Genomic DNA, 23,619 nt, shown 5'->3' with positions numbered 1-23,619 from the left:
ATCCCTACCATTCTCAAACTTGCAATGACAGATCGTAGACCCATTTCAAATCTCTCTTGATTTCCCCTTCTGCCTCTTCCTTGTACTTTGTAAAAGGCTCAGGTAACAGATCAGCCCACCAGGTAATCTTGGGCTTAAATTCAGTTTACCTAGAATTTTTATCACACCTATAAAACCCCTTCCAGCACAGCAGTACCTGGCTTAGTGTTTGAATCAATAACCAGGGGACAGGAATCTTGGGAAAAAGGGGTCATCCTCAGGATTCTGCCTCCCACAGAACCAGATTAGAGAGTTCTGGTGTGCTCCAACACGAAGTGACCAAATAAGTGCTTCATGCTGAGTTTGAGGCCCAACACTAGGTATTAAAGATGAAAAATGTATACTCAAGGATCTTCTTTATTGGTGGGAGACATAATCTCACAAAAAATACTCATGCAGGACCAGCTTTGTGGAACTACTTGGAGAAAATGTTGAGCATTTTCTTGGAGATTAGGCATTAGGCAAAGAAAGGGTACATTAGACCAAGGAGCAACGTGATCAAAGGCCTAATGGTATGACATCGCACAGGCTGGGGGATGTAGGCTCTGTAAACTCTTTGATATTTCTGGAGCTTTAATATTTGAGGCAGGCAATGGCTGTGGATAAGAAAAGGCAGGATGTTTTTTTTTTTTCCATTCTAAGGAGCTTCATCTTCTATCTAGGTAAAAGCCATTACACAGTTTTAAGCAATAGTGAACCAGTCGGGATCACATTTGAAACAAATCATTTGGAAATTACTCCGGAGCCTGGATTAACAGGAATCAGTCTAGACAGAGAAACCTTTTAGGAGGCTTTATATTAACTGAAGAATATCAAAGGCATGAAGGGGAAAAAAATGGGGAGTGGTTGGAATGCTGAAGAGAAAGAGATTGGATTCAGGCAATTATTTTGGAAATAAAATTGACAGAACTTAATCATTGAGTAGATTTGGACCAAGAAAAGAGGGAATGAAATGAGTAAAAAAAGTCAGATTAGAGTTATTAACTGAGACAGAGAACATAGCATGTGTGAGAGGAAATCCCATGGACAGAGGAGCATGGCGGGCTGTCGTCCACTGGGTCACAAAAGAGTTGGACACAACTTAGTGACTAAACAACAACAAGAACCAACAATGAGAAGAGGTGATGGATTGTTTTGGATGAATTGACTTGATGAGCCTGTGGGAGTTAAGTAGCAAGAAAAAATCCATTCCTTTTTTCCCCCTTCATTACATCATTAAATATCCATTTTGTACTTGTGCATGTGTGCTAAGTCACTTCAGTCATGTCCAGTTCTGTGTGACCCCATGGACTCTAGCCTGCCAGGCTCCTCTGTACATGGGATTTTCCAGGCAAGAATACTGAAGTGGGTTGCCGTGTGCCCTCCTCAAGGGGATCTTCCCTACCCAGGGATTGAACCCGCATCTTTTACAACTCCTGCACTGGCAGGTGGGTTCTTTACCACTAGCAACACCTAGGCACTCAGAATATTAAGATATAGAACAGTCCTTATTTTTCAGGAGCTCATAGTTATCTGGACTCTAAGCCGTAGCTATAAAAATAATATAAATAGATACCTGATGATGACACAATCAGAATATTCTGGAAGCAATGAATGAGAGGCACCTCAGTCAGCCACAGTGATCAAGAAAGGCTTTTTGGGAAGAAATGACTGAAAGAGTTTCAAAGGACAAGTTACGCAAATAACCAAAGATAAAGAGTTTGGGTTTTCTTGTTTTTTCTTGTGCCCCTGGGACCACCATATCTGAGATACAAGAATCCATATTGAGATAGCACTCAGCAGCTCTCATGCATACCATTCTAGGGATGTTTTGCCAATCTACAGTCAGGGAAAGTGGATCGCTTAGGCTCAGCAGTTGGTATAGGTAGATATTTGGGCAAATTCCTGAGTAGGTCAGTAAATTGTTCTATGGCTACTTCTGGCGCTTAGTTTAAAGCTCATGAATCCAGGCAAAAGCAGATAGCTTCTGGCCCCAGTATCTGAGTCTTCTTTCCACTTTAGCTTTGTTTCGTTTCTCTGTTGCTGCTATCATCGGTTAAGATTGCTCATTTTCTTCATTGTGGTAAAAGGTGGTATTATTTTCTGTGAGGTCACTAAATTTAGAAGCCCACATAAAACACTTTGCAGGTAGAGCAGGACAATGTATGAGTCATTTGAATCATGCAAGTACCCTAAAATATTTTGCCCACCAACCTGTTCTGCAAGTCAAAAACAAGGCCTTTCAAAAATGATGCTGGTGTAACTGGATTTCCCTATGCAAAAAAAATTTAAGTTGAGCCCCTACCTCACACAAAACACAGAAGTTAATTTGAGAGGAATTATAGACCTAAATGTAAGAAGGTAAAACTATAACTTGTAAAAGAAAGCATAACTGTGAATCTTTATCACCTTGGATAAAGCAATGATTTTTTGATGTCACCAGAAGCTCAAACAGAATAATCTTGTTGGACTTCACAAAAATTAAAATCTTTTGTGCCGCAAATGACATAATCACAGAAACTGAAAAGACAGTTTACAGAATGGGAGAAAAATATTTGCAAATCCTATATCTGATAGGGACTTGTATCTGGAATATATCAATGTAAAAGACTCATACTGTTTAATAAGAAGAAGACAACCCAATTTAAAAATGAACAAAGGTGATAGACATTTTTCTAAGAATATATACACATCACCAATAAGCATATGAAAAAATGCTCAACATCATTAATCATTAAGAAAATACAAATCAAAATCACAATGGGATACCACTTCACACCCACTAGGATTGCTGTAATCAAATATAACCCAGCAATTTCACTTCTTGGTAGATACCTTAAAGAATTGAAAACATATTTATATAAAAATTTTCATATTAACATTCATAGCAGTATTATCCATGTGTGCTAAGTCACTTCAGTCGTGTCTGACTCTGTGTGACCCTATGGACTGGAGCCCACCAGGCTCCTCTGTCCATTGGATTCTCCACTGGAGTGGGTTCCCGTGCCCTACTCCAGGGGATCTTCTCCACCCAGGGATCGAACCTGTGTCTCTTATGTTGGTCTACCTGCATTAGCAGGCGGGTTCTTTACCCCTAGCACCACTTGGGAAGCCCCAGCAATATCATCCATTAGTAACCAAAAAGTAGAGACAACCCAAGTGTCCACAAACAGATAATGAATAAGCAGTATACTACAGTATATCCACACAATGGAGTATTAGTCAGTCATGAAAAAAGGCAAAATGTACTGATGATACATGATTCAACACAAATGAACCTTAAAATTTTTTATTATGTTAACTGAAAGAAACCAGACACAAAAAGTAGGATTTTATGTGATTCAGTTTATATGAAATGTCCAGAATAGGCAATCTATAGAGACAGAAATTAGCTTATTGGTTGCCTGAGGGTGGGAAGTGGGGAATGAGCAGGGACTGCTAAATGGCATGGGAATTTCTTCCCCTAGTGGTGGTGATAATGTTCTGGAATTAGATAGTGGTGATTAGTACACAATCTTGTGAATATAATAAGAACTATTGAATTGTACACTTTAAATATGTGAGTTAATATGTCAATAAAGATGTTAAAAAATAATTTCTTTAAATTAGGATGTTTTTTCCTGCTTAAAGAAATATAAGGAACAGAGAACATTTTAATATTGCAGAAGGTTGACTCAACTGTCTGACCCTTTCCAGTGGACAATTAGCTAGAAGCAGTACTCTCAGAATTTTGCTTAGTCTGATTAAAGAAACCCAAAGAAAGGCACACAAGAGGAATGGTACCTGGAGCAAGCCTGGGTAGCCAGGAGGAAACTCTTAAGGTGCTGAAATCTGAAGAAGATGAGCAGAGGTCCTCCTGTTGAAAACAGAATATGAGCTTTGTCTGCTTGATAATTTGCTATTCCTGACTTCATCTATGGGCTTCCCTGGTGGCTCAGAGGTTAAAGCGTCTGCCTGGAATGTGGGAGACCCGGCTTCGATCCCTGGGTCGGGAAGATCCCCTGGAGAAGGAAATGGCAACCCACTCCAGTACTCTTGCCTGGAGAATCCCATGGAGGGAGGAGCCTGATAGGCTACAGTCCATGGGGGTCGGACATGACTAAGCAGCTTCACTTTCATTATATCAGGCTCCAGTGAAAAGAATACTTAATTTGGTTCAGTTAAACTCAACCATTTACTGACCACATACATATGAGAAACACACTGTGCCAGGCACTGGGTATAAAGATGAGTGCCATACTCTGCTTTCACGACCCTTATAGTGTTACATCTTATTGATGACAAAAACGGAAGTGAGAACACAAAAACAGAAACATCTTAATGTCAGGTGATTAAGTGACAAATAAGGACAACATCTGGTGTGTGATACATGTAAAATGGAGTTTAAGAGATCTCAGTCTACCCAGGTTACACTGGATGAGATATTTGAAACTTATTCAGCACAGAGTACAGGGAAAGATGTAGGGACTTTTCTGGGTTTTAGCGGGTTGCAGAGGAGAAACAAACGTTTTGTGTATATACTTTATCAGACAGTGGTGGGGAGGCTACTTCAGTTAATTAGTTGGACAGATTATTTATTAATACCAGTATTTGTGTCAAACATTGTGCTGGGTACTAAGAGAGGTCCTTTTAACCGCAGAAGGAAGAATGTCAGTCCAGTAACAAACTGAAAAGGCTGCTCAACTTTGCCTCCAAGTAGAGAGTAGAGGGTAGATGTCCATGTGTGGCCTTCGGTCTGTCAGGAACAGACAGACAGTCTGTTTGGATTGGAATAGGAATGTAGGCAAGAGAGTAGTGCAGGAAAAGTGTTCCTTCAAGTAACTACATGGAAAGAATAGGTGGTAAGTAAAAGTATTATAACATCTGGCATTCTAATGAGTCCACAGTACAGGTGTTGGGAAACTGAAATAGGAGTTTGACAGGGATGTAAAGACTTATTTGCAATAAGAGAGCTTCAGTAATTTTCTTACCCTTTTCACTTCTACAGCAGACATCAACTTGGATATATCAAAGCCTTTGAAAGCAAACCTGAGTTTTCCCAAGTTGGATCAAATACACCATTTTCTGAAGAAGATAAAAAATGTACACAGCAAAGTGTCCTCAGCCCCGTCAGACACCGTGCTGAATAAGGATGCATTTCCAGCCTCCAAATGTTACCGTGGAAAGTTATCTAAGCTTAAAGTTCATGGTGATGGAGCACAAAAGATTCCATTTCAAGAAAACATATGGAGAACAATTTCCTGCTTTCAAAAAATTTCTGTTCATACTACTCAGATTGTGGTCTCCATGGAAACTGTCCCCCATCCTAATAAACCATGCCTGTTGGCATCTTTATCCACCCTCAATGGAAGCCTTAATGTCAAAGCAGCGCAGAAAGTACCTGGTAAGTCACAGTAAAGGGGCAAGAGAGATGCCAATGACTTGTTAACATCTAAAACTGCATAATGTTGAAGGTTTGTATTATGTAGAGGCAAAAAGTTTCAAGCACCATTAGAGATGGGCACATTTCTGGTTTGTTGACTTATTTTAAAGAGTGTGACAACAAATTATTTAAGCCTAAGTATTTTATGCCCTAAAGTGTTCCTGTCTGCCTCTTCAGGCGTGTTCCTACAGACGTCTTTATAATTGTTCATTCCTAAATTTGTTTTTACCTAACATAGCTGTAGTGGAAGAACAGAGTAAGCCTCAGGTTTTGCAAGCCATCCGAGTAGTAGCTTTCAAAGTGTAGTTTTGGAACCAGCAGCATCTGGGAGCTTGTTAGAAATGCAAATTCTGACTCTACTCCTGACGTACTGAATCAGAAACTCTGGGCATGGCGCCCAGAAAAACGTCTTCCGAAAAACCCTACAGGTGATTCCGATGTGCTCCGTTAAGTCATTGGTAACAATTTATTTTTTTTTTAAATTGCTCTGGTGGCAGAAATGCTACACCAAAAGTAATAGAAGCCAAGGTTCAACTTTGCAGAGACAGTGCCACTGAAGATTCTCAGACAGCAACACCTGCAAGGAAAGGCTCTGCTTCAGTGCCCAGCTGAGCAGAGGAGCCTGGACCTGGCAACTGAATGTCCTTGATGAGTGGAGAGGTGAGAAGTTAATGGGCAGTGACATCTACATTTTCCTCTTTTGTTACCATGCCTAAATTGTTCGGTGCTTTTTCACACTGAATCAAAAAGAGTAGGTAGAAGGAATGTGAGGAAGGGAAGAGAAAAAACAAGCTACAAGTGGGGAATAACCATTTTCAATCACAGAAACTGCTACTGTTAAAGTTCAATGCACTGAAGCCAGAAACTGCCCTGAAAGTAAAAGTAGCAAAAGGAAAACTTTTTTTTCCACTTTAATTTGGAGGGAAGAAGTGGGGCTAGAGGGGTAGTACAGGGGATAAAGTAAATCTTGAAACTGTATGCAACTCAGTTGCTTACTAAAAAGTGGCAGCTGGGACTAATTGTATAGTCAATTTGGGCACAGTAGTTGACGAGATAAAGAAGGAGTTTTGTAGTTGAGAAGTATGAATTTTAGGCCAAAAAGTAAATAATTTATTTCTTTCTCACCAGAAATATTTGTTGCCAAGCCAGCTTAAAAGCACTGTATTTTTTTATTGTCTTAAAAGTTAGAAATGAAAAATGTAAGATCCATGGTACGTGAAAGACTATGAAGTACTGAAGGCTACAGTGTCTGATTTATCCACAAATAAAAAATTACAACCCAGACCACACTGGGACCGTTCCCACGTCTTTCCAGTTGTACCTGAGTCATAGCAAGGAAAGGTTAGGACTGAAGTAGAATGAAAGCATTTAATATATACTGTGCTCAGTCATCCTCATTTCTTGTTTCATTCATTTGCTATTCATATTTAATAGTGTCTGTTCTCAGTAAGTTTCTCTAAAATATAATTAAAATCTTCTCACTGATCTTTTCGAAGTAGTAGATGCATTGTGGTTGTGTAACTTGTTTTTCCCTTTAGTACCCCATTCTTTTTATAGTTATAACTCTAAAATCTAGTTAAATGCAGTAGAAACTATACCCTTGACTAAGAAATACTTTATACAACTATAATGTGTAGTGTCCAGCAAATGTTCTCAAGTAGTTATTTGCATCAACAAATCAAATCAGATTGAAGTTAGCCACTTAATTAATATGGATAGAAATAGTTTTAGTATGAGTGTAACAAACACCAAATCTGTTTAATCTACATTTCTGCTTGATGTGATGGCATGCTCAAAAAAAAGAAAACAATGTTGGCAAAATAATAATAAATTATGATTAAGTGAAGTGAGATTGAAAGCTCTAGTTATTGCTGTAGGTTGATTTCTAGGAAATTATAATTAAGAGATGACTATGTATTTTTCAGACATTGATTTTTCTACCAAGGAAAATTTTTAAGAAATAAAATATAATTTAAGTTCTGCACATTCATTTAATTGTATATTTACCTATCTTAAAAATTCATGCTTTGCAACTTGGATGAAATATATGCAAATATATATTCAAGGTTTATTTTTGGTAAGTTGTAAAAAGTATTTTCCAGCCAAAAAAAACCAAAAAATGTCCTACCAGTAGTCGTATTTCTTTTTGTATTTTCCAGTGACATCGTCTGTACGCAACCAAAAGTTTTTATAGTGTATCTTTGAGCCCAATGGAGTTAATGTCAGATTTTTATAGTTTGAATCTAATACAGAAATACTTAACTGTGTCTTTGATTTTACAGTTTATATAACTATTGTGACCATCTGCAGCAGCTGCACTTTTCAAATTATTTGCTGAACCAAATTGAGCACAGTGACAAAAGTAGTCATCTCAGATGTACTATTAAACAGAGAAAGAAAAAGGAGCGTTGCCTTGGTACAGCATAGCCATCTGCTGTACAGATGTTATTGTATAGAATGACTTAAGATAAAATAATTGTAGAAAATTTTCATTAAAACCTCAACAATTTGCACTTGTTTATGCGAATCTGCATAACTCCCCAATGAGACAACACACTTGGGGTTTCTTTGGTTCTCACTCACTTTCTCTTTGATCCTTTTTGATGTGCTGACTTTAATAAACACAGTCAAAAACACTGTGCAAAAACATCATGGAAAAAACTACAAAGGAACAATTATAGCAGCAGAAACTACTCTAATCCCTAACTTACGCAAGCTATTTTTAGTGAAATATTTTTTTTAACACTCTTTATGTGACAATGTTATATAAACAGGGTAAAACAGTCCTTTCCAGATGAGTTTTAATTTAGGAGCTGAAATAGATTTGTAATGCTAGAGGAATCTTACATTCTAAGTAATATTTAGAGAAACACAATTGGGAATGTGTCTTAGGCATGTTTCTTCACTCGTGAAAAGTACAAAAAATATTTGAGTTTGCCTAATGATTATATTTTTTATCATCTAAACCATCATAAGCTTATGGGAAGTGTGTGCAGAAAGGAAATAATAAAAGAATGAGAGAGAAAAGTTAATGTTCTCCCCACGACATTCTCAGTACATTTAAATCTGAAATGCTTTTATGTTCATTTACTGGTTTTTACAACAAAATATGTACAGATTATTCACTGAAATGTTTTCATCATTTGAAACAGAATGAAATGGTTAAATATTTTCCACTTTAAAAGAAAGTCTGTGAGTTCTTAGCCTTCTGTACTATTCCGTGGCCCTAAACTATCCGAGTTTCAAGGGACATGGGTTTTTTAAAATTCCATTCTACAGATGCTAGTGTAGCAGTGACTTATAATAACCCAACTCATATTTCTGCTAGAATACTTATATTCTCCCATGTGTCTTTGGTAAAATGGCCCTAAAGTTCTGATTTTAGAACTTCACATACAAGATGTAATGCTTGTATTTTTTTTAATTGGTGTATAATCCCCAAAATTTCTATGCTTGTGTATAATGTGGCAAATTTTTCTATGATTATGTTATTGATAAAATTAATCTTGCTTAAAATTTTTATCTTATTTTCTGAAACATTTTAAAAGGCAGACGTTTCTTTTACTGTCCATTAAATCTGGCCCATTCTGTAGTATGTTCTTCTTAAAAAATGTAACACCCCCCCCCCCCCCCGCCCCCATACACAGACATACATCCCGTCTTTTTTGCCATTTGAAGTATGGCGTTTTGGAGAAACCTTAAGTATGTAGCTATAAATTCTGAACCAGCAGTGTAGCACTTTGCACAGGCAGGGTGGAGAGTGAGCTGCAGACTTTAGCTCTCCTTGTCAGAGTAAATTATGGCTCTATTAGGGCGGCACTTCTTAGATTTCGGCAAACAAGGGTACACAATTCAGGCTGTGAAATAGCTGGCTTTAAGCTGCCTTGCTCTTTCTTAGGGGCACGTCTATTAGCAAGCTCCCTGTAGATGAGGAAAAGGGAGAATAGGGTATGAACAAGTTAGGTGGCACAGAGGACTGGGAAAGAGCCTGAGTGAGGCCATCTTGGCTGGCATGTTAGTCCGAATCAAGGAAAAATTGCAAGAATCCGCTTTCCATAGGGACTTAGGGGACTTTCATCCGTGCAGAAAGCAATAAGTTGAATTCCTAGTCAAAGAACTGTGGTTTAAATAACTTTCACTACCCCAGCCTCTGTCATCCATATGTACTTATCTTTGTGTATAAACAAAAAGTAGAAAGCAAGCAAGCATAACCACATTATTCTTCATGGATACAAATGCCTCTTCTCATGTTCACTGCATTCAGGACCAATAAAAATGTAAGAACTAAAGCTCCTTTTCATGTCCTGAAAAGTGAAACTAGGTCATTAATTGATACAGAGCGGAGCTCCAGCTTTTCATTCCAGAGTCGACTCACTCTCCTGAGGACAATCTCCTAAGGCGTTATCATAGCCAGTGGATGCTGCAGAAATGCAAGTAAGCCTGAGGGGAAATAAAACATTAAATTAAATATGACTACCTAAAATAATATATTGCAATAACAAGCCATTTACAACACCCCAAAGATTTTTGTTACTTTTAGAAAGAAATAGCATCTTTTTCCAATGCCTGAACAATAGGAAATGAATTCTTCAACAGTTAAGGCCAGAGGACACACTTAACTTTTAAACAGCCACTGAGGATTGAAGTGGAAGTACAGCTTGTAGACAGCTATACAAATCACTAACAAACCTTAATGAATATTGGGTGTGGGCATCAGGGTCCTGTCATATTTGACACCGTGTCCCAAGTAGCTTAAACCCAACACTCAAGGAAAGGTGGAAACCTCATTGGGTCTGTAACATCTGGGGTTTTATTTGTCATTTTGGCATACCCAGCAAGCGCAAAAGAAAGAGTAAAAGGGGATTATCTTGACAATGAAATGAGTTACTGAATCTTGTGATAATGAAAAGCAGAAGAGTTCTAATGCTTCTCTATAGTCCCTGAGGTAGAGGTACGTTTATAGTTTTGCAGAAGTAAAATGTAGGCAGGCAGAACAGATGGCCTAGAGTCTGTGAAACCTGACACCCCTCATCCCAGCACTGAGGACCACTATTAATCCTGGTCAGATTCCCTCCTATTACTTTATAACAAGGTTCAAAGTTGCTACTGATGAACTGGCCTGTCCTCCTTTTTTTGCTCTTAAATTACCTGTGAATTATTTATTTTTTTTCAATGATGATTTTTCTGTGCATAATGGTGAACTACTGAGACATTCACAAACCAATAGGATGTTCTAAAAATGGAATGAGAAATAGGTGGAAAAAGTAAAGTTCTCATAACTTATTTTTTCCAAATAATGTCCCATTATTTTTTCCTCTAATACAGTGGGAAATAAAAAAGGTAAATGCCTAAGTCTCTTGGTGAGTAATTTTCTTGTCCTCTCTCTTAGAAATTATATGCAATGGAAAAGAAATCCCAACATACAGATTTTATCCTCTTGGCTGTGATTGTTATCAATAATATATGATTAGATAGAATTTTGGACATTAATAAATAATGTTAGTACTGCTATCTTATAAATTATCTTTTTTCACCCCCTCAAAAAACAGAGGCAAAAAAATTAACGTTTGATATTTAAAAAAAAAAACAACTTACTAGTAGATATATGATGTTCAGGCATATTTCTGTGGTCATATTTTTTTTATTTTGCTTAACCAAATTATATTAAGTCTTGACATCTTTCATTTGGAATATTTAAAATTTTTGTGCTAAAGGGTTTATGTGTTTCTTTTTTTATTGTCGCGTGATTTTTGTTATTCATGTACACTTTTTTTTAGTGCTGTGAGGTTACTAAGTTTACTGCTTTGGATTTTAATGGGAAGCCTTTAAATACCTTAGGATAGTAACTTCAGAAATTTAGAAGAAAACCACTGGGTGAAATTTCTGATGTGTTCATTTCCAGGCTGCCTGAAAAGTAAAATTCGTCCCATAAGCAGCCATCTTCAGATGTCCGAGCATGCTCATGGTCTGTGGCGCAATGAACACCATGTACCTGCCCAGCCTTTCATAGACGGAGATGAGCTCATCTCAGACAGATAGCCATCTCCGACTTTTTCTTCTGATTAATCGCCGACCTGAACTCCATTTGAACCTTGTTAGACAAAAAAAACAAGCAGAATTCCTGGCCCAAACTATAAAATATAATTAAGCCCTTTTGAAATGATGTGTAAAAGAACATTGCTATACCCCCACTTATAACCACTACCACCACCACAACCAATAAAGTTAAATCAAGCACTGCCTGTAATGGATTAAAATAATAAATGTTCCTGGATTTCCGTGTTTGAAGTACTTGAAGAAAACAGGCTCCCAGCAGCCCGGGTAGCTGAATGCAGGAGAGACATTTATTAATGACGAGTTCAAGGATTTGGCCTGTTTAAGATCATTACTTTGTGTTTACCGTGGGTTACACATCTCTTATATTTTTACACAGCCCACATGTGTCCGCATGCAATAAGGAAAGCTTTTTTTTTTTTTCAACGAAAGAATTGTTAATTGTGTAAATATGGTTTTCTTGGGGAATGTGAAGTCTTCCTAAGGCTCTGCTCCCTTCTAATGAGAAATCTGGCATAATTATTATACTCTTCCAAGTAGGTTCACTTTCAAATCTTGTCTCCAGGTAGTAGTCTTCCTCCCTATTGTTTTCAGTTACCAAATCCCAAACTTAATCTAGATTGCTAGAAAATTGTTGGCCTCGGGTTATGTATTTTAGAAGTGTGTCCCATCGTACTAAACTTCGTGCGTCTTATGTACTATAGAAAAAAAAATGCTTTTTTAAAAAACACTGCTTTTTATTTCTTCTCCTAGCTTTAACAAAGATATGATAAAGAACCATTCTTCTAGATTTAGATATATTTGAGGGGATAAAGGGGACAACTAATAAAAATTTCTCATAGACACATATTAAAACAGTGTTTCTTGGACAGGAGGGAAAAGGGTGTTTGAGACAACAAAAATTCTGTTAATTAACAGGAAGATATCTCACTGTGCAAATGCTATTGGAGAAGAAAGTTTCCAGTCCTAGCAATTAAATATTAGACATCTCTTTCTTAATAGTGTCTCCTTTGCATCCTAACAGTGGCACCTTATAAGTTAGTATTAGGTGAAATGGACCAGAATTATTGTCGCCCATAGCACTGAAACTGTGGGAAAAGAAGACGGTTAGAAGTTACTCTTCTCCCACTCCACTGAATTTGTGACAGTATTTAGTTTTGCCTGTGGTCACAGCAAATTGCCTTCTCATCCACATAAGCCAGAAGGCTGTTTGCTAGGAAAGTTTTTGGCAAAGCAACCCTGCCAGCGATGAGTGACTGAAGACACATCTTAGATGTTCTTTTGCTCTCTGGCTGGGCCCCTGGACCTGTAGGCTATGTTGGCGTAAGGTACCGAGACTGAGCAAGAAAGAGGGGACAGGAAAAAGCATTTATTCCCAACCCTGTTACCAGTTGGAAAAGTGAAATTACTAAGAGCTAACTAACAGCAGTTTTTATAAAGCAACATGGTGCTGGAAAGAGGCAGACACTCTTAATCCCAGCCCTGCTACTTGCTGGCAGTTGATCCTGGTAAAAGTTACAACACAGCTCATTTCCAAAATAAAGGCAAAAACACTTAATCCACAGGGCTGTTGAGTGGATTAAGTGAGATAATGTATACACAGTACTCCACACATTCCTTGGCACAAATTTATTAAATTCCTCAATAAATATTTGTGTTTTTTGTATCTTCCTCCCCTTCACTCTCCCATCTCAGTCATACCCCATGAATGCTGAGGTTGTAGAGCATTTAATTTTAGAGCTGAAAACTGTCTCAGAGATCATCCTCTCCTTTATCAGGAACACTTTTTATCCAGCTCCATCATCCACACATGCTGTATTTAGGATAAAATAGCTAACTTGACTGTACCAACTTGATATGACTGTAGCCAAGCCCTGTCTCCAACAAATTCATTTAAGTTTCTTCCAGGATTTTTGAAATACTGAACATACCTCATGGACCAGCATTACTATATGGGATTCCTTGCGTATCAGAGAACCCTAGGTTGAGGCCCGTTGAGCTAGTCTGAACTCCCTTACTTAAGGATGCCGAGATTAAGTGATTTGTCCAAGGGTACTCCAGGGTGCAGGGGGAGCAATAACACATGTCTCCTAGCCTCTGGTTTCTATTAAACCAGTCTAAAAACCTGGATCACGTAGATGAATATTGGTTTCTAAGCCATTGCAGTGAATCGCTTAGGAAGCCATTTTGTTTTCAACAGTGTTTTGATACCAGTTATTCTGTTCATGTGACTGACTTAAAAAAAATTAATCCACCAGCAGTTTCCTCATTAGGTTAACTAGCTACTATGTTCATCCAAGAAACTTTCAAAGTATATATTTACAGTTATTCTTTCCTCTGTAAGCAGATTGTTACACTTTCCAGTATGCACAGATTTCTTAGTCTGCTTTTTTTAAATATAGCTGCATGATCCAGTCAAGTTTTACTTTCCTAATAAACTGACACAACTGTAAAAACAGTAAGCATGGTGGCAGATTGGAGGGGAAGAAAGAGGCAAAGCATATCCACCATCTCCCTTTGGCATGTTCAGTTTAGTTTTTCTAGGATCTGAGAGTTCTAAAACATTTCTCCAAACAATACCTTTTCCAGACAAGTGAAGGTCAAAGTCATGTCTGATTCTTTGAGACCCCATGGACTATAAATAAAGTCCATGGAATTCTCCAGGCCAGAACACTAGAGTGGGTAGCCTTTCCCAGGCCAAGTATAAATAGCCTTTCTGCCTTTCTTTATGTGAAAAAAAATATCTTTTCCTGCTGCTTATCATTTTCTCATGTCCAGAGAATAGGTTTGGATTAGACTAGAAGTTCCAGCTTTTACTTATCGATGAGGCCTAGATGAGAGTTCCTGGAAATCTCACCGATGGAAAATCATCAGGTGCTTCAGAGAAGGGACATGTGTTAGCAGGCTGACTACCCAACCAGACTCTCATTTTGAGAGCTAGACTTTTTAGTAACTTTGTTGGGAAGAACATCCCTGTCAGCTTAAACAGTGGTGTTCATGTAGTTCTCTAACAGTTTTGTTATATTTTGTTTCATACCTTAATCTTATCCTGTATTACAAATTTAATAACATACAGATATAGGCATATTACAAAATAGGATGTAATTAAATAAGATCTGAACCACTTACATATTCTGATCAAAAGGGGAAAAACCAGCTATTTTCATGATTAGAATACCCAAGTGCAAGGATTTCCCTGGCAGTCCAGTGGCTAAGACTCTGTGCTTCCATTGCAGGGTGCACAGGTTTGATCCCTGGTCAGGGAACTAAGATGTCACATGGCACACCCAAAAAAAAATAAATATACTCAAGTGCCTTTTTTTTTTTTATGCTTCAACATAATTAGTTGAAGGAACTAGAAACGAAAAGATTTCTAATCATCTCTTTCGTGGACCAGACTTAAACAGAATTTTTTTTTCTAGTCATCTAATCACTTACAGTCATCTCTTTACATACTGTACTCTTAAAAATTTTCCTTTCTCACTTTCTGAGTAATCCTCATGCTTCACTAGTATGCAAATTGACTTCTGTATGTATCTAACAATGCTTGCTGATTTTCTAGTAACCGTAGATTATTTCCAGCTAGATAGAAATACCTGGATATGCTTTGCTAGCACATGTCATCACTGAGTACTCTTTCTGTTGATGTACAGAAGCCTGATGTAGCCCGCACTTTGCACAGTCGGCATGTAGATAGTAGGCTCCTTGCTAAAGATCTAGCAGAGATTGACGAGGTAAGGCTGGCAGCATTTTGTAAACATTCTCCAAAACAAGTGGTTTGCATTTATTAGTCTTCTGAAGGAGTATTTTAAAGGTCAGGTAACTATTTGTTCCTTGAACTGAATTTTTACACTCAATGAAAAGTATGTCAATATGCAAACAAACCAAGATTATTTCTGTTTATCACACCAGTTGTTTCTGAAATTAACTTCTCCATGTTGATACACCTCATTTACTTTAATTAAGTATCTGCCATTAGTTTCCTACAACTGAAATTAAATATATAAATACAGATCTTTGGACGAGGCCAGTGGAAGAGTCAGGCAGAGAAGCAGTCTATTGAATGTAAGGAGATAGAGAGAAGAGGGGATATGTTTGGTCAAAAATGACCTGATCCCACAGTTGCAGAAAGCAAGACAGGATCCTGGGTTGTATCCTGGGACAAGAAAAGCACATGAAGGGAGAAACTGGTGAAATTTATATAAGGTTTATTAGTAATGTTGTATCAATATTAATTTTCTGGCTTCTGAGAATAGTACTATAGTTTATATGAGTTGTTAACAGTAAGGGAAACTAAATGAAAGACATCAATTTTGTGGAAAGCTTGAAATTATTTCAAAATTAAATTTTACAAAATGACCTGATCAGTGATTGCATAAATAGCTTTAATAATATCCATGTTTTTTAAAATATTCATGCTTTTAAATTTTGTGATCATTCTAAATCTTATAATTTTGCAGCATATTTCTTTATTTTCTTTTCTCATTATTTTTGGAAATTTAGGGGAAAATTAAAAGTATAGAAAATGTAAAGATAACACATCAAATGCCTATATACTCTTGAGCTAGAACAGATGTAAACATCTTATCATATTTGCTCTATGTGAACACACAGGTGCAGGGGAGTGGTAAAACTTCAAAATTTATTCAACTTTTTCCAGTGTTTCAATGCTAAGAAGTTTGGTGGGTTTGTTATCATTTTTACTTGTAGTCATTTTGTCCCACCTTGCATTAGTCCATTAGGAAGAAGATTAACACATTGTCTTTAACTCACTTTCTGTTGCCATTTATTCCAGATTTTGAATGGATAAGTATCCATCTTAAATGAACTCTGAGTATTCTCTGTGGCTTTGGGTTTATATGTGTGGTGATATATAAAATAAGATTCATTTCATCCCAAAGAAGATATTTAGTATGTTTCCTAATGGGAAAAAAAAAAAAAAAACAAAAAGGAAGGGATGATGTCCCATAGGCCAGCTTCTCACAGAGTAAAAGAAAGGGGAAAGGAGAATTAATAACCCTGTCTTTAGTCCCAGGGATTATTTTCATATTTTGTGGTAAAAGTGTGAACTTTGGTTTACCATTTATAAGTGACCCTGTGAAATTTATCACCACTCTTTCTTATGAAGTGATCACCATAATCTCTTTATTACTGGTCATTTACACTAAGATTAAAACCACTTGAACTAATATATTTTTCTCTTATTTTATTGTAGCTTTTTAAAAATGTAGCAGGAAATGTTCAGAAGGAAATGGAGGCTCTATTTTAAACTTAAAAACCGGTACTTGTGGGTTAACCTTTCTGTGATCCCACAAGTAACTGGATCTCCTCATCGAGGAGCAAAGCCACAGCTTTGGTGTGTGTAGCAGGTGTAGTGGACAGGTAGGCACGTGGGGATAAGTTAAATTACTTGCTTAAGTCTCAAGAGTAAGCCACACCTAATTTGCTTGTAGGTGTAAGACATGAAAGAGAAGAAAGCAGACAGAAGGGACCTGGTAGGGCACATTTATGTCTACAGGTCATGTGTTTGCATAATGGCTTTAGGCAATGCCTGTTCCTACATCCTCACTGTCAACATTAGTTTCTTAATTCTCAGTATCCTCTGTGAGTTCAAACTCATGATCAGTGCTGGTAGACTTGAGAAATAGGCTGGAGGGGCTTCCCAGGTGGTGCTTCTGGAGAAGAACCCACCTGCCAGTGCAGGAGAATTAAGAGATGCAGGTTTAATCCGTAAGTCAGGAAGATCCCCTGGAGGAGGGCATGGCAACCCACTCCAGTATTCTTACCTGGAGAATCCCATGCACAGAGGAGCCTGGTGGGCTGCAGTCCATAGGGTAGCAAAGAGTCGGACATGACTGAAATGACTTAGTATGTATGTATGTACCAACTGTAAAGGATTAGAAAAAGTAAGAATAGAGGGTGGGGTAGGCTATTGGGGAAATGAAGAGGAAAAGAAAATAACAGGGCCTTACAGAAAAGGTGTTCAATTACATATTTGATTTAGAGTGAAAGAACAGACAGCAGATAAAATGAATAAAAAGCAAAAACAAAGATTTGTATGATAATAGAGTCAATATTGCTTAACAGAGTCAATATTATACATATTGTTGGTTGTCTTTTTTTTTCCCTCTCATATTTAATGAGATCTCAGAACTTGAAGCTGACAAATTGAGGCTTGAGGCTAACAAATGGCAAAATCTTGTGATGTAGAAGAGAATGGCAAAGCATTCACTTATCTTTGTGTATACTCCACCGTATGGTAGATAACCAGTAAATTTTGGTTCAGTGACGAATACATGCCTGATACATAAATATCAAGTTAGAAGTTTTCCAGGATATCCAAATTCTTTATAGACAAGTTAGAAGCATGGGAGTAGCACTTATTTAAGAAATGAGGCATAGTTATGAATAATGTCCTAAGAAATTATCCTTAAAGCCATGATACTAAAGAAGTTCACTGAAAAGGTGGCTGCCAGCAGCCTTCATTTTCTTGACTTCAAAACCGGAAAGCAACGGTTTCTTTCCCCAAAGTAGTATTGTGCCTCACTCTGTGTATGTGTGTGTGTGTGTGTGTGTGTGTGTGTGTGATTTGTGCCTCACTCTGTGTGTGTGTGTGATTTGTGCCTCACTCTGTGTGTGTGTGTGTGTGTGTGTGTGGTTTCTTTCCCCAAAGTACTACTGTGCCTCACTCTGTGTGTGTGTGTGTGTGTGTGTGGGATTTGTGCCTCACTCTGTGTGTGTGTGTGTGTGTGTGATTTGTGCCTCACTCTGTGTGTGTGTGTGTGATTTGTGCCTCACTCTCTGTGTGTGTGTGTGTGATTTGTGCCTCACTCTGTGTGTGTATGTGTGGTTTCTTTCCCCAAAGTATTACTGTGCCTCACTCTGTGTGTGTGCGCGCGCGTGTGTGTGTGTGCGCACACGCGCGTGCACACGCACCTCTAGTCCATCAGCTGGAGTGGGTTGCCATTTCCCCCTCCAAGGTATCTTCCCAACCCCGGGGCCTGAACCCGCATCTCCCTTGTCTGCTGTGTTGCGGGCAGATTCTTTACCAGCTGAGCCTCACTGTTTTTCATTAAATCTCATGTTCATTCTTGAACCAGATCAAACTCCAGTGAGAATCAAAGCTGAAAATCTAGAAAGGTCAGCAGGTTCCTAGCCCTATGAGTCTACTTTGTAGAAAACTAGTTATCAAATTCTGCCATTACTAAAATATAGCTGTAGCTGGGTCAGCACCTGACTCAACTGCAGGGTCTCTTGAATTTCAGTCGTAGTGTGTCTCTTCTCTCCTTCCTCAGTGCGCTCCTGAGTCTGATCTCCCTTTCTTCCTGTTTCAGGCTCCCAGATGTTTGCCTGACCATTCATTCACTATATCTGGGCCATTTTCCCAAGATCTCAGTCCCTACCGTTATCTTTACTCGCCCAGGAGTTCTAGGTGTCTTTTTCTCTCTACCTGAGCAGAAACGAATAGAATTTGTATGACAGTAGGAAGATGTTCATGTGTTGAGCAGTGTACACAGTAACACAAAGGCTGTCAACATTTCAATTTTTTTAATGTAAAAATGCAAGTCTAGAATTTTTTCTTACATCCCCTCCTCACTCTAGTAATAAACACTTCTAGCTGTGTAATGTTAGGGAGTTAAGAAAAACCTTCCACCAAAACGGCGTTCTTTGAGAAGAAGTAAGCACTTTCTGAGGAATACATAGTAAATTTTGTCATTCCAGTTCTACTCTTTTTTTAAGGCAAAACCACAGAAACTAATTTAGACAGTATAGGATCAGTATTTTGAGGTCATTGCTGCATATTAGAAATGACTAATAAGGTTCAAATTCTGTATGTATGTATGAAGTTACTTCGACAAAGAAAATTTTATGTGCTTACAAATATCTTTGTATAAATGAAAAGTGCTATAGAGAGAGTGAGAAAGGTAATGTTCATCTGTATGCTCCAGACAAAATGTTGTCAAGCCTGTTCTTAGACTTTCAGGAATAAATATCAGCCCTTTCGATAGTTTTTTTTTTTTTTTGGTAGATGATTACCTTTGCTTTAATAAAGTTGTCCTTTATGTCTGTCTTAGTTCTTTTGCTTTAATTTTGACCATTCTCTCCAAGTGATGGTTTTGGGGATGATTAGAAATGAGTACATCTGAAGGAATACTCTGTAGGTTTCTCACTATCATAGGAAGAGATTACAAATAAGAAAAGGGACTATGCATTTAAAGTGGATAACCAACAAGGATGTACTGAACAGCATAGGACCTCTGCTCAATTTTATGTGGCAACCTGGATGTTTGAGGGAAAATGGATACACATGTATATGTATGACCGAGTCCTGTTGCTGTTCCCGTGAGACCATCACAACATTGTAACTGACTACACACTAATATAAAATAAAGAGTTAAAAAAAGAGAGAATAGGCTAAAAACCAAATTCTTTGGTTTTGGATTAGAACTAGAGGTATCAGTATGAATTCATTTAATGTACTTACTGATACAGAAATATTGATGTGTGTGTATACATGTGCAGTAAACATACATGTACTTCTTAGCCCACTCTGCTGAGAGGCTCTAGGAGCAGTGACACCCTAGCAGCAGTGAGCATACCTACCACCCAGATTTTGGTTTCTAGCTACCGTTCTTTAGCAAAAGAAGTCAAAGCTCTGCAGAAATGACTAATGCTAGAGATGGGATGGGGGAAAAAAATACTATTGAGCCTGAAACATCTTGTGGCCAGAAAATAAAGAAGTTATCAAAAAATGATAGGGATATATCAGAAGGACATGGGAATCAACTTGAAGGGATTCCCAATGGCCAAAAATTTAAGCAACAAAGTAAAATAATGAAAGTATTAGATTAGTGTTCATAAAATTGATATCCATGAGTCCATACTGGTATAAATAAATAATTGAACTAATAAAGAGGGTAGAAGGGACAGTTCTTTTTACTGTAGAATGAAAGTGAAAGTGAAGTCGCTCAGTCGTGTCTGATTCTTTGCGACCCCATGGACTGTGTAGCCTACCTGGCTCCTCCGTCCATGGGATTTTCAGGCAAGAGTACTGGAGTGGGTTGCTATTTCCTTCTCCAGGAGATGTTCCCGACCCAGGGATTGAACCTGGGTCTCCCGCATTGTAGGCAGACACTTTACCATCTGAGCCACCAGGGAATTAGCTAATAAATGTAGAAGAATGAGAGAAATTGAAGATTAACATTACCAGACACCACAGTGATAACTGTTGCAAGCAAGAACCATTGATGAATGCTACTAACTTAGTGACTGAAAGTTTGATGTAAAAGAGGATACATGGATAATCCCCAGATACCTCTCCACAAGATAACTATTATTAACATATGGAAAAATGACAGTGGTGAAAGCTGATAGACACCACTTTACCTATGTTATGAAGATTAATATTACCAGCAGTTAGTAAAACATCAGTATCACTCCACTATGATGCACTGAAGAAGATATCACTTCTCTGGTATTCTTACCAAAAATGCTTAACCTCATTCTAATGAGAAAACACCAGATAAATCCACATTGAGAGAGATTCTGCAAGATGATGGCCTGGACTGTTTAAGAGAATCAAGGTCATGAAAGACAAGAAAAAACACAAAAACCTAGAGGATCTCTCACTAATTAAAGAAAACTAAGGATTCTAGATTGGATCCTGGGTCAGAAGAAGGACTTTAGTGAGGGAAATGGCAAAATTCAAATAAGATCTGTATGTTACTTAATAGTGTTATGCCATTGTGAATTTCCTGATATCAGTATTTGTTTTATAGTTACATAGCTGGGTGAAAGATATATGAGGACTCTGTATATTTTTGAAACTTTTTAGTAAAGTGAAACCAAGTGAAAGTGAAGTCGCTCAGTCGTGTCCGACTCTTTGCGACCCCATGGACTGTAGCCTACCAGGCTCCTCAGTCCATGGAAATTTTCCAGGCAAGAGTATGGAAGTGGAGCACCATTTCCTTCTCCAGGGGATCTTCCCGACCCAGGGATTGAACCCAGGTCTCCCACATTGCTGGCAGGCGCTTTACTGACTGAGCCACCAGGGAAGTCTACTTTTTAGTAGGTCTCACATTATTTCAAAACAAAAAGGGTTTTGTGTGTGGTTTTCTTTTTAAGAGGAAGTGACTTGGAAAGATGGTTTCTAAGGTCTCTTCCACCCAGCCTTTCTATTACATGATATAATTAATACAAAAGGAAGAATGGCAGAGAGGTAAGCACTTTTCTTTCTTGTCTGTCAATTAAATATATCGCGACAGCTGAAAATAAGATCAGATTCTAAACTGTCAATTTAGTACAGTGGGATCTGTCCTGAATAACTATCATTGTGCCTAGTCCTGTACTGCAGGGGATGGTCCTTGCCTCTGGGATGCTCAGAGTCTGCTGGTAAAGTAGATGTGGTCTTTCCTTTCAGTCTTAGATTACTAAGGTCTCTCTTCTTTGGTGTTTTAAAAGAATAGAGTTAGATAGAATGATATAGAAATTGATAAGTGTTAGAAATGTATCTAAGAGTGAGCCCTCAAAGTGGGCCCCAGATTTTTCCAATCCGGGTGCCTGATGAGAATGATAAACACTAAAAAAGATTTTATTTATTTTTTTTATTTTATTTTATTTTTTTTTATTTTATTTTATTAAATTTTAAAATCTTTAATTCTTACATGTGTTCCCAAACATGAAACCCCCTCCCACCTCCCTCCCCATAACATCTCTGTGGGTGATCCCCATGCACCAGCCCCAAGCATGCTGTATCCTGCGTCAGACATAGACTGGCGATTCAATTCTTACATGATAGTATACATGATAGAATAAAACCTAGAAGACCTTTAACACTTCCTGTGTGAAGGACTATTCGGGCATTCACATTAAGATTGTTGTTGTTAGTTGCTCAGTTGTGTCTGACTGTTTGTGACGACCCCCTGGACTGTAGTCTGCCAGGCTTCTCTGTCCATGGAATTCTCCACCAGATAATGGGGTATTTCATTGTAGGGTAGTATGAAGATGCATGTATTCATATTTGAGAATAATGGGTATTGTAATTCTGACATTCCTTTAATGCTCATTTGCTAGATGATTGTACTCAATTAAGCTCTACCTTTATAATCCCATTATGACAAATTTCTGAATAAGGAATTGATATGTTTCATTTAGCAAGTACTTACTGTTGAGAATTAAACATTTTAGAAAATATAATGCAGTTAAGTCAGAAGTCATTCTATCTCTCCGTTAATAAAGATGATTGTTGATTCTTGTGTATTTGAGGGCTTGTTCTGAATTTTTTAATTTACTGTTCTATTTTTTTTTAAGAGAAGTGTAGAAAATTATGTAAGTGAAACAGAAGTCTTATTGCCACAATACATTTGATGAACAAATTTAAGAAGTTGATTTCCACCGTCACGATTTTTAACAAAAGTCTTTAACCCTAGCATTCTTGTGAATGTGATTGTCTTCCATGGAAGGTGAGAAGTTGCGTGGTGTGTCTTATTTCTAAAGTAGGAACATACAACATACATGCAGTTTTCAAGTCTCCACAGAATTTAAAAAGCCAACATGGTTATTGTACTTTGAAACATGTATACTGTGGGTCTAAGGTGTTTTTTAATCTTTCATCTCTTTTAAGGATCAAATATCATTAGAAAAATAAGCCATGGACATTACAAATGTGGTCTGGTGAAATTCAATATTCACAATGACAATTCAGAATATGAACTCCTTAGGGGAAAGTTAACCCACCACTCTGACTTTTCATCCAAATATCTTAAAGTGTGCCATTGGTTTTATGAAAAGGTTTTGATCTACACTTCTAGTTTAAGTTCAAAAGAAAAGCTCCATTTTAAAGTGTATTCCTTTTCTGGATATATTTACTTTGAACTATAGCATATAGTTTTTCCCATAAATCTAACCTGCCACTATCTGTTTTTAAAACTTTGTAAACTTCAAGTGGTTATGATGTGTGAAGTTTGGATTAAACTAAATTTTTTAGAAAACACATGTTATATATTTTGATTGTTTTGAATTTTAACATGAGCCAGTCAAAAACTTGAGTGTCTAGCAAAGTAATATACTGTACTCTGTTACTCTAAGAAATCACAGAAAATTGCCCTCTCCCATCATGTTAACAA

At 37.6% G+C, this 23,619-nt stretch overlaps 1 protein-coding gene across 2 annotated transcripts in view; it reads left to right on the top strand.

The window, feature by feature from the left end:
- Positions 1–23,619, top strand: part of VPS13B (vacuolar protein sorting 13 homolog B) — a 779,806-nt gene that overhangs the window by 591,838 nt on the left and 164,349 nt on the right. For both annotated transcript variants that reach the window (XM_068984062.1, XM_068984063.1), the window contains exon 35: positions 5,006–5,401. In XM_068984062.1, coding sequence (XP_068840163.1) covers positions 5,006–5,401 — 396 coding nt within the window. The remainder of the gene's footprint in view (positions 1–5,005; positions 5,402–23,619) is intronic.

The sequence above is a fragment of the Capricornis sumatraensis genome, chromosome 11 (assembly GCF_032405125.1).
Source record: "Capricornis sumatraensis isolate serow.1 chromosome 11, serow.2, whole genome shotgun sequence".
Taxonomy (NCBI): domain Eukaryota; kingdom Metazoa; phylum Chordata; class Mammalia; order Artiodactyla; family Bovidae; genus Capricornis; species Capricornis sumatraensis.
The sequence above is the reverse complement of the archived record's forward strand: the minus strand, read 5'-3'. Positions and strand labels throughout refer to the sequence as shown.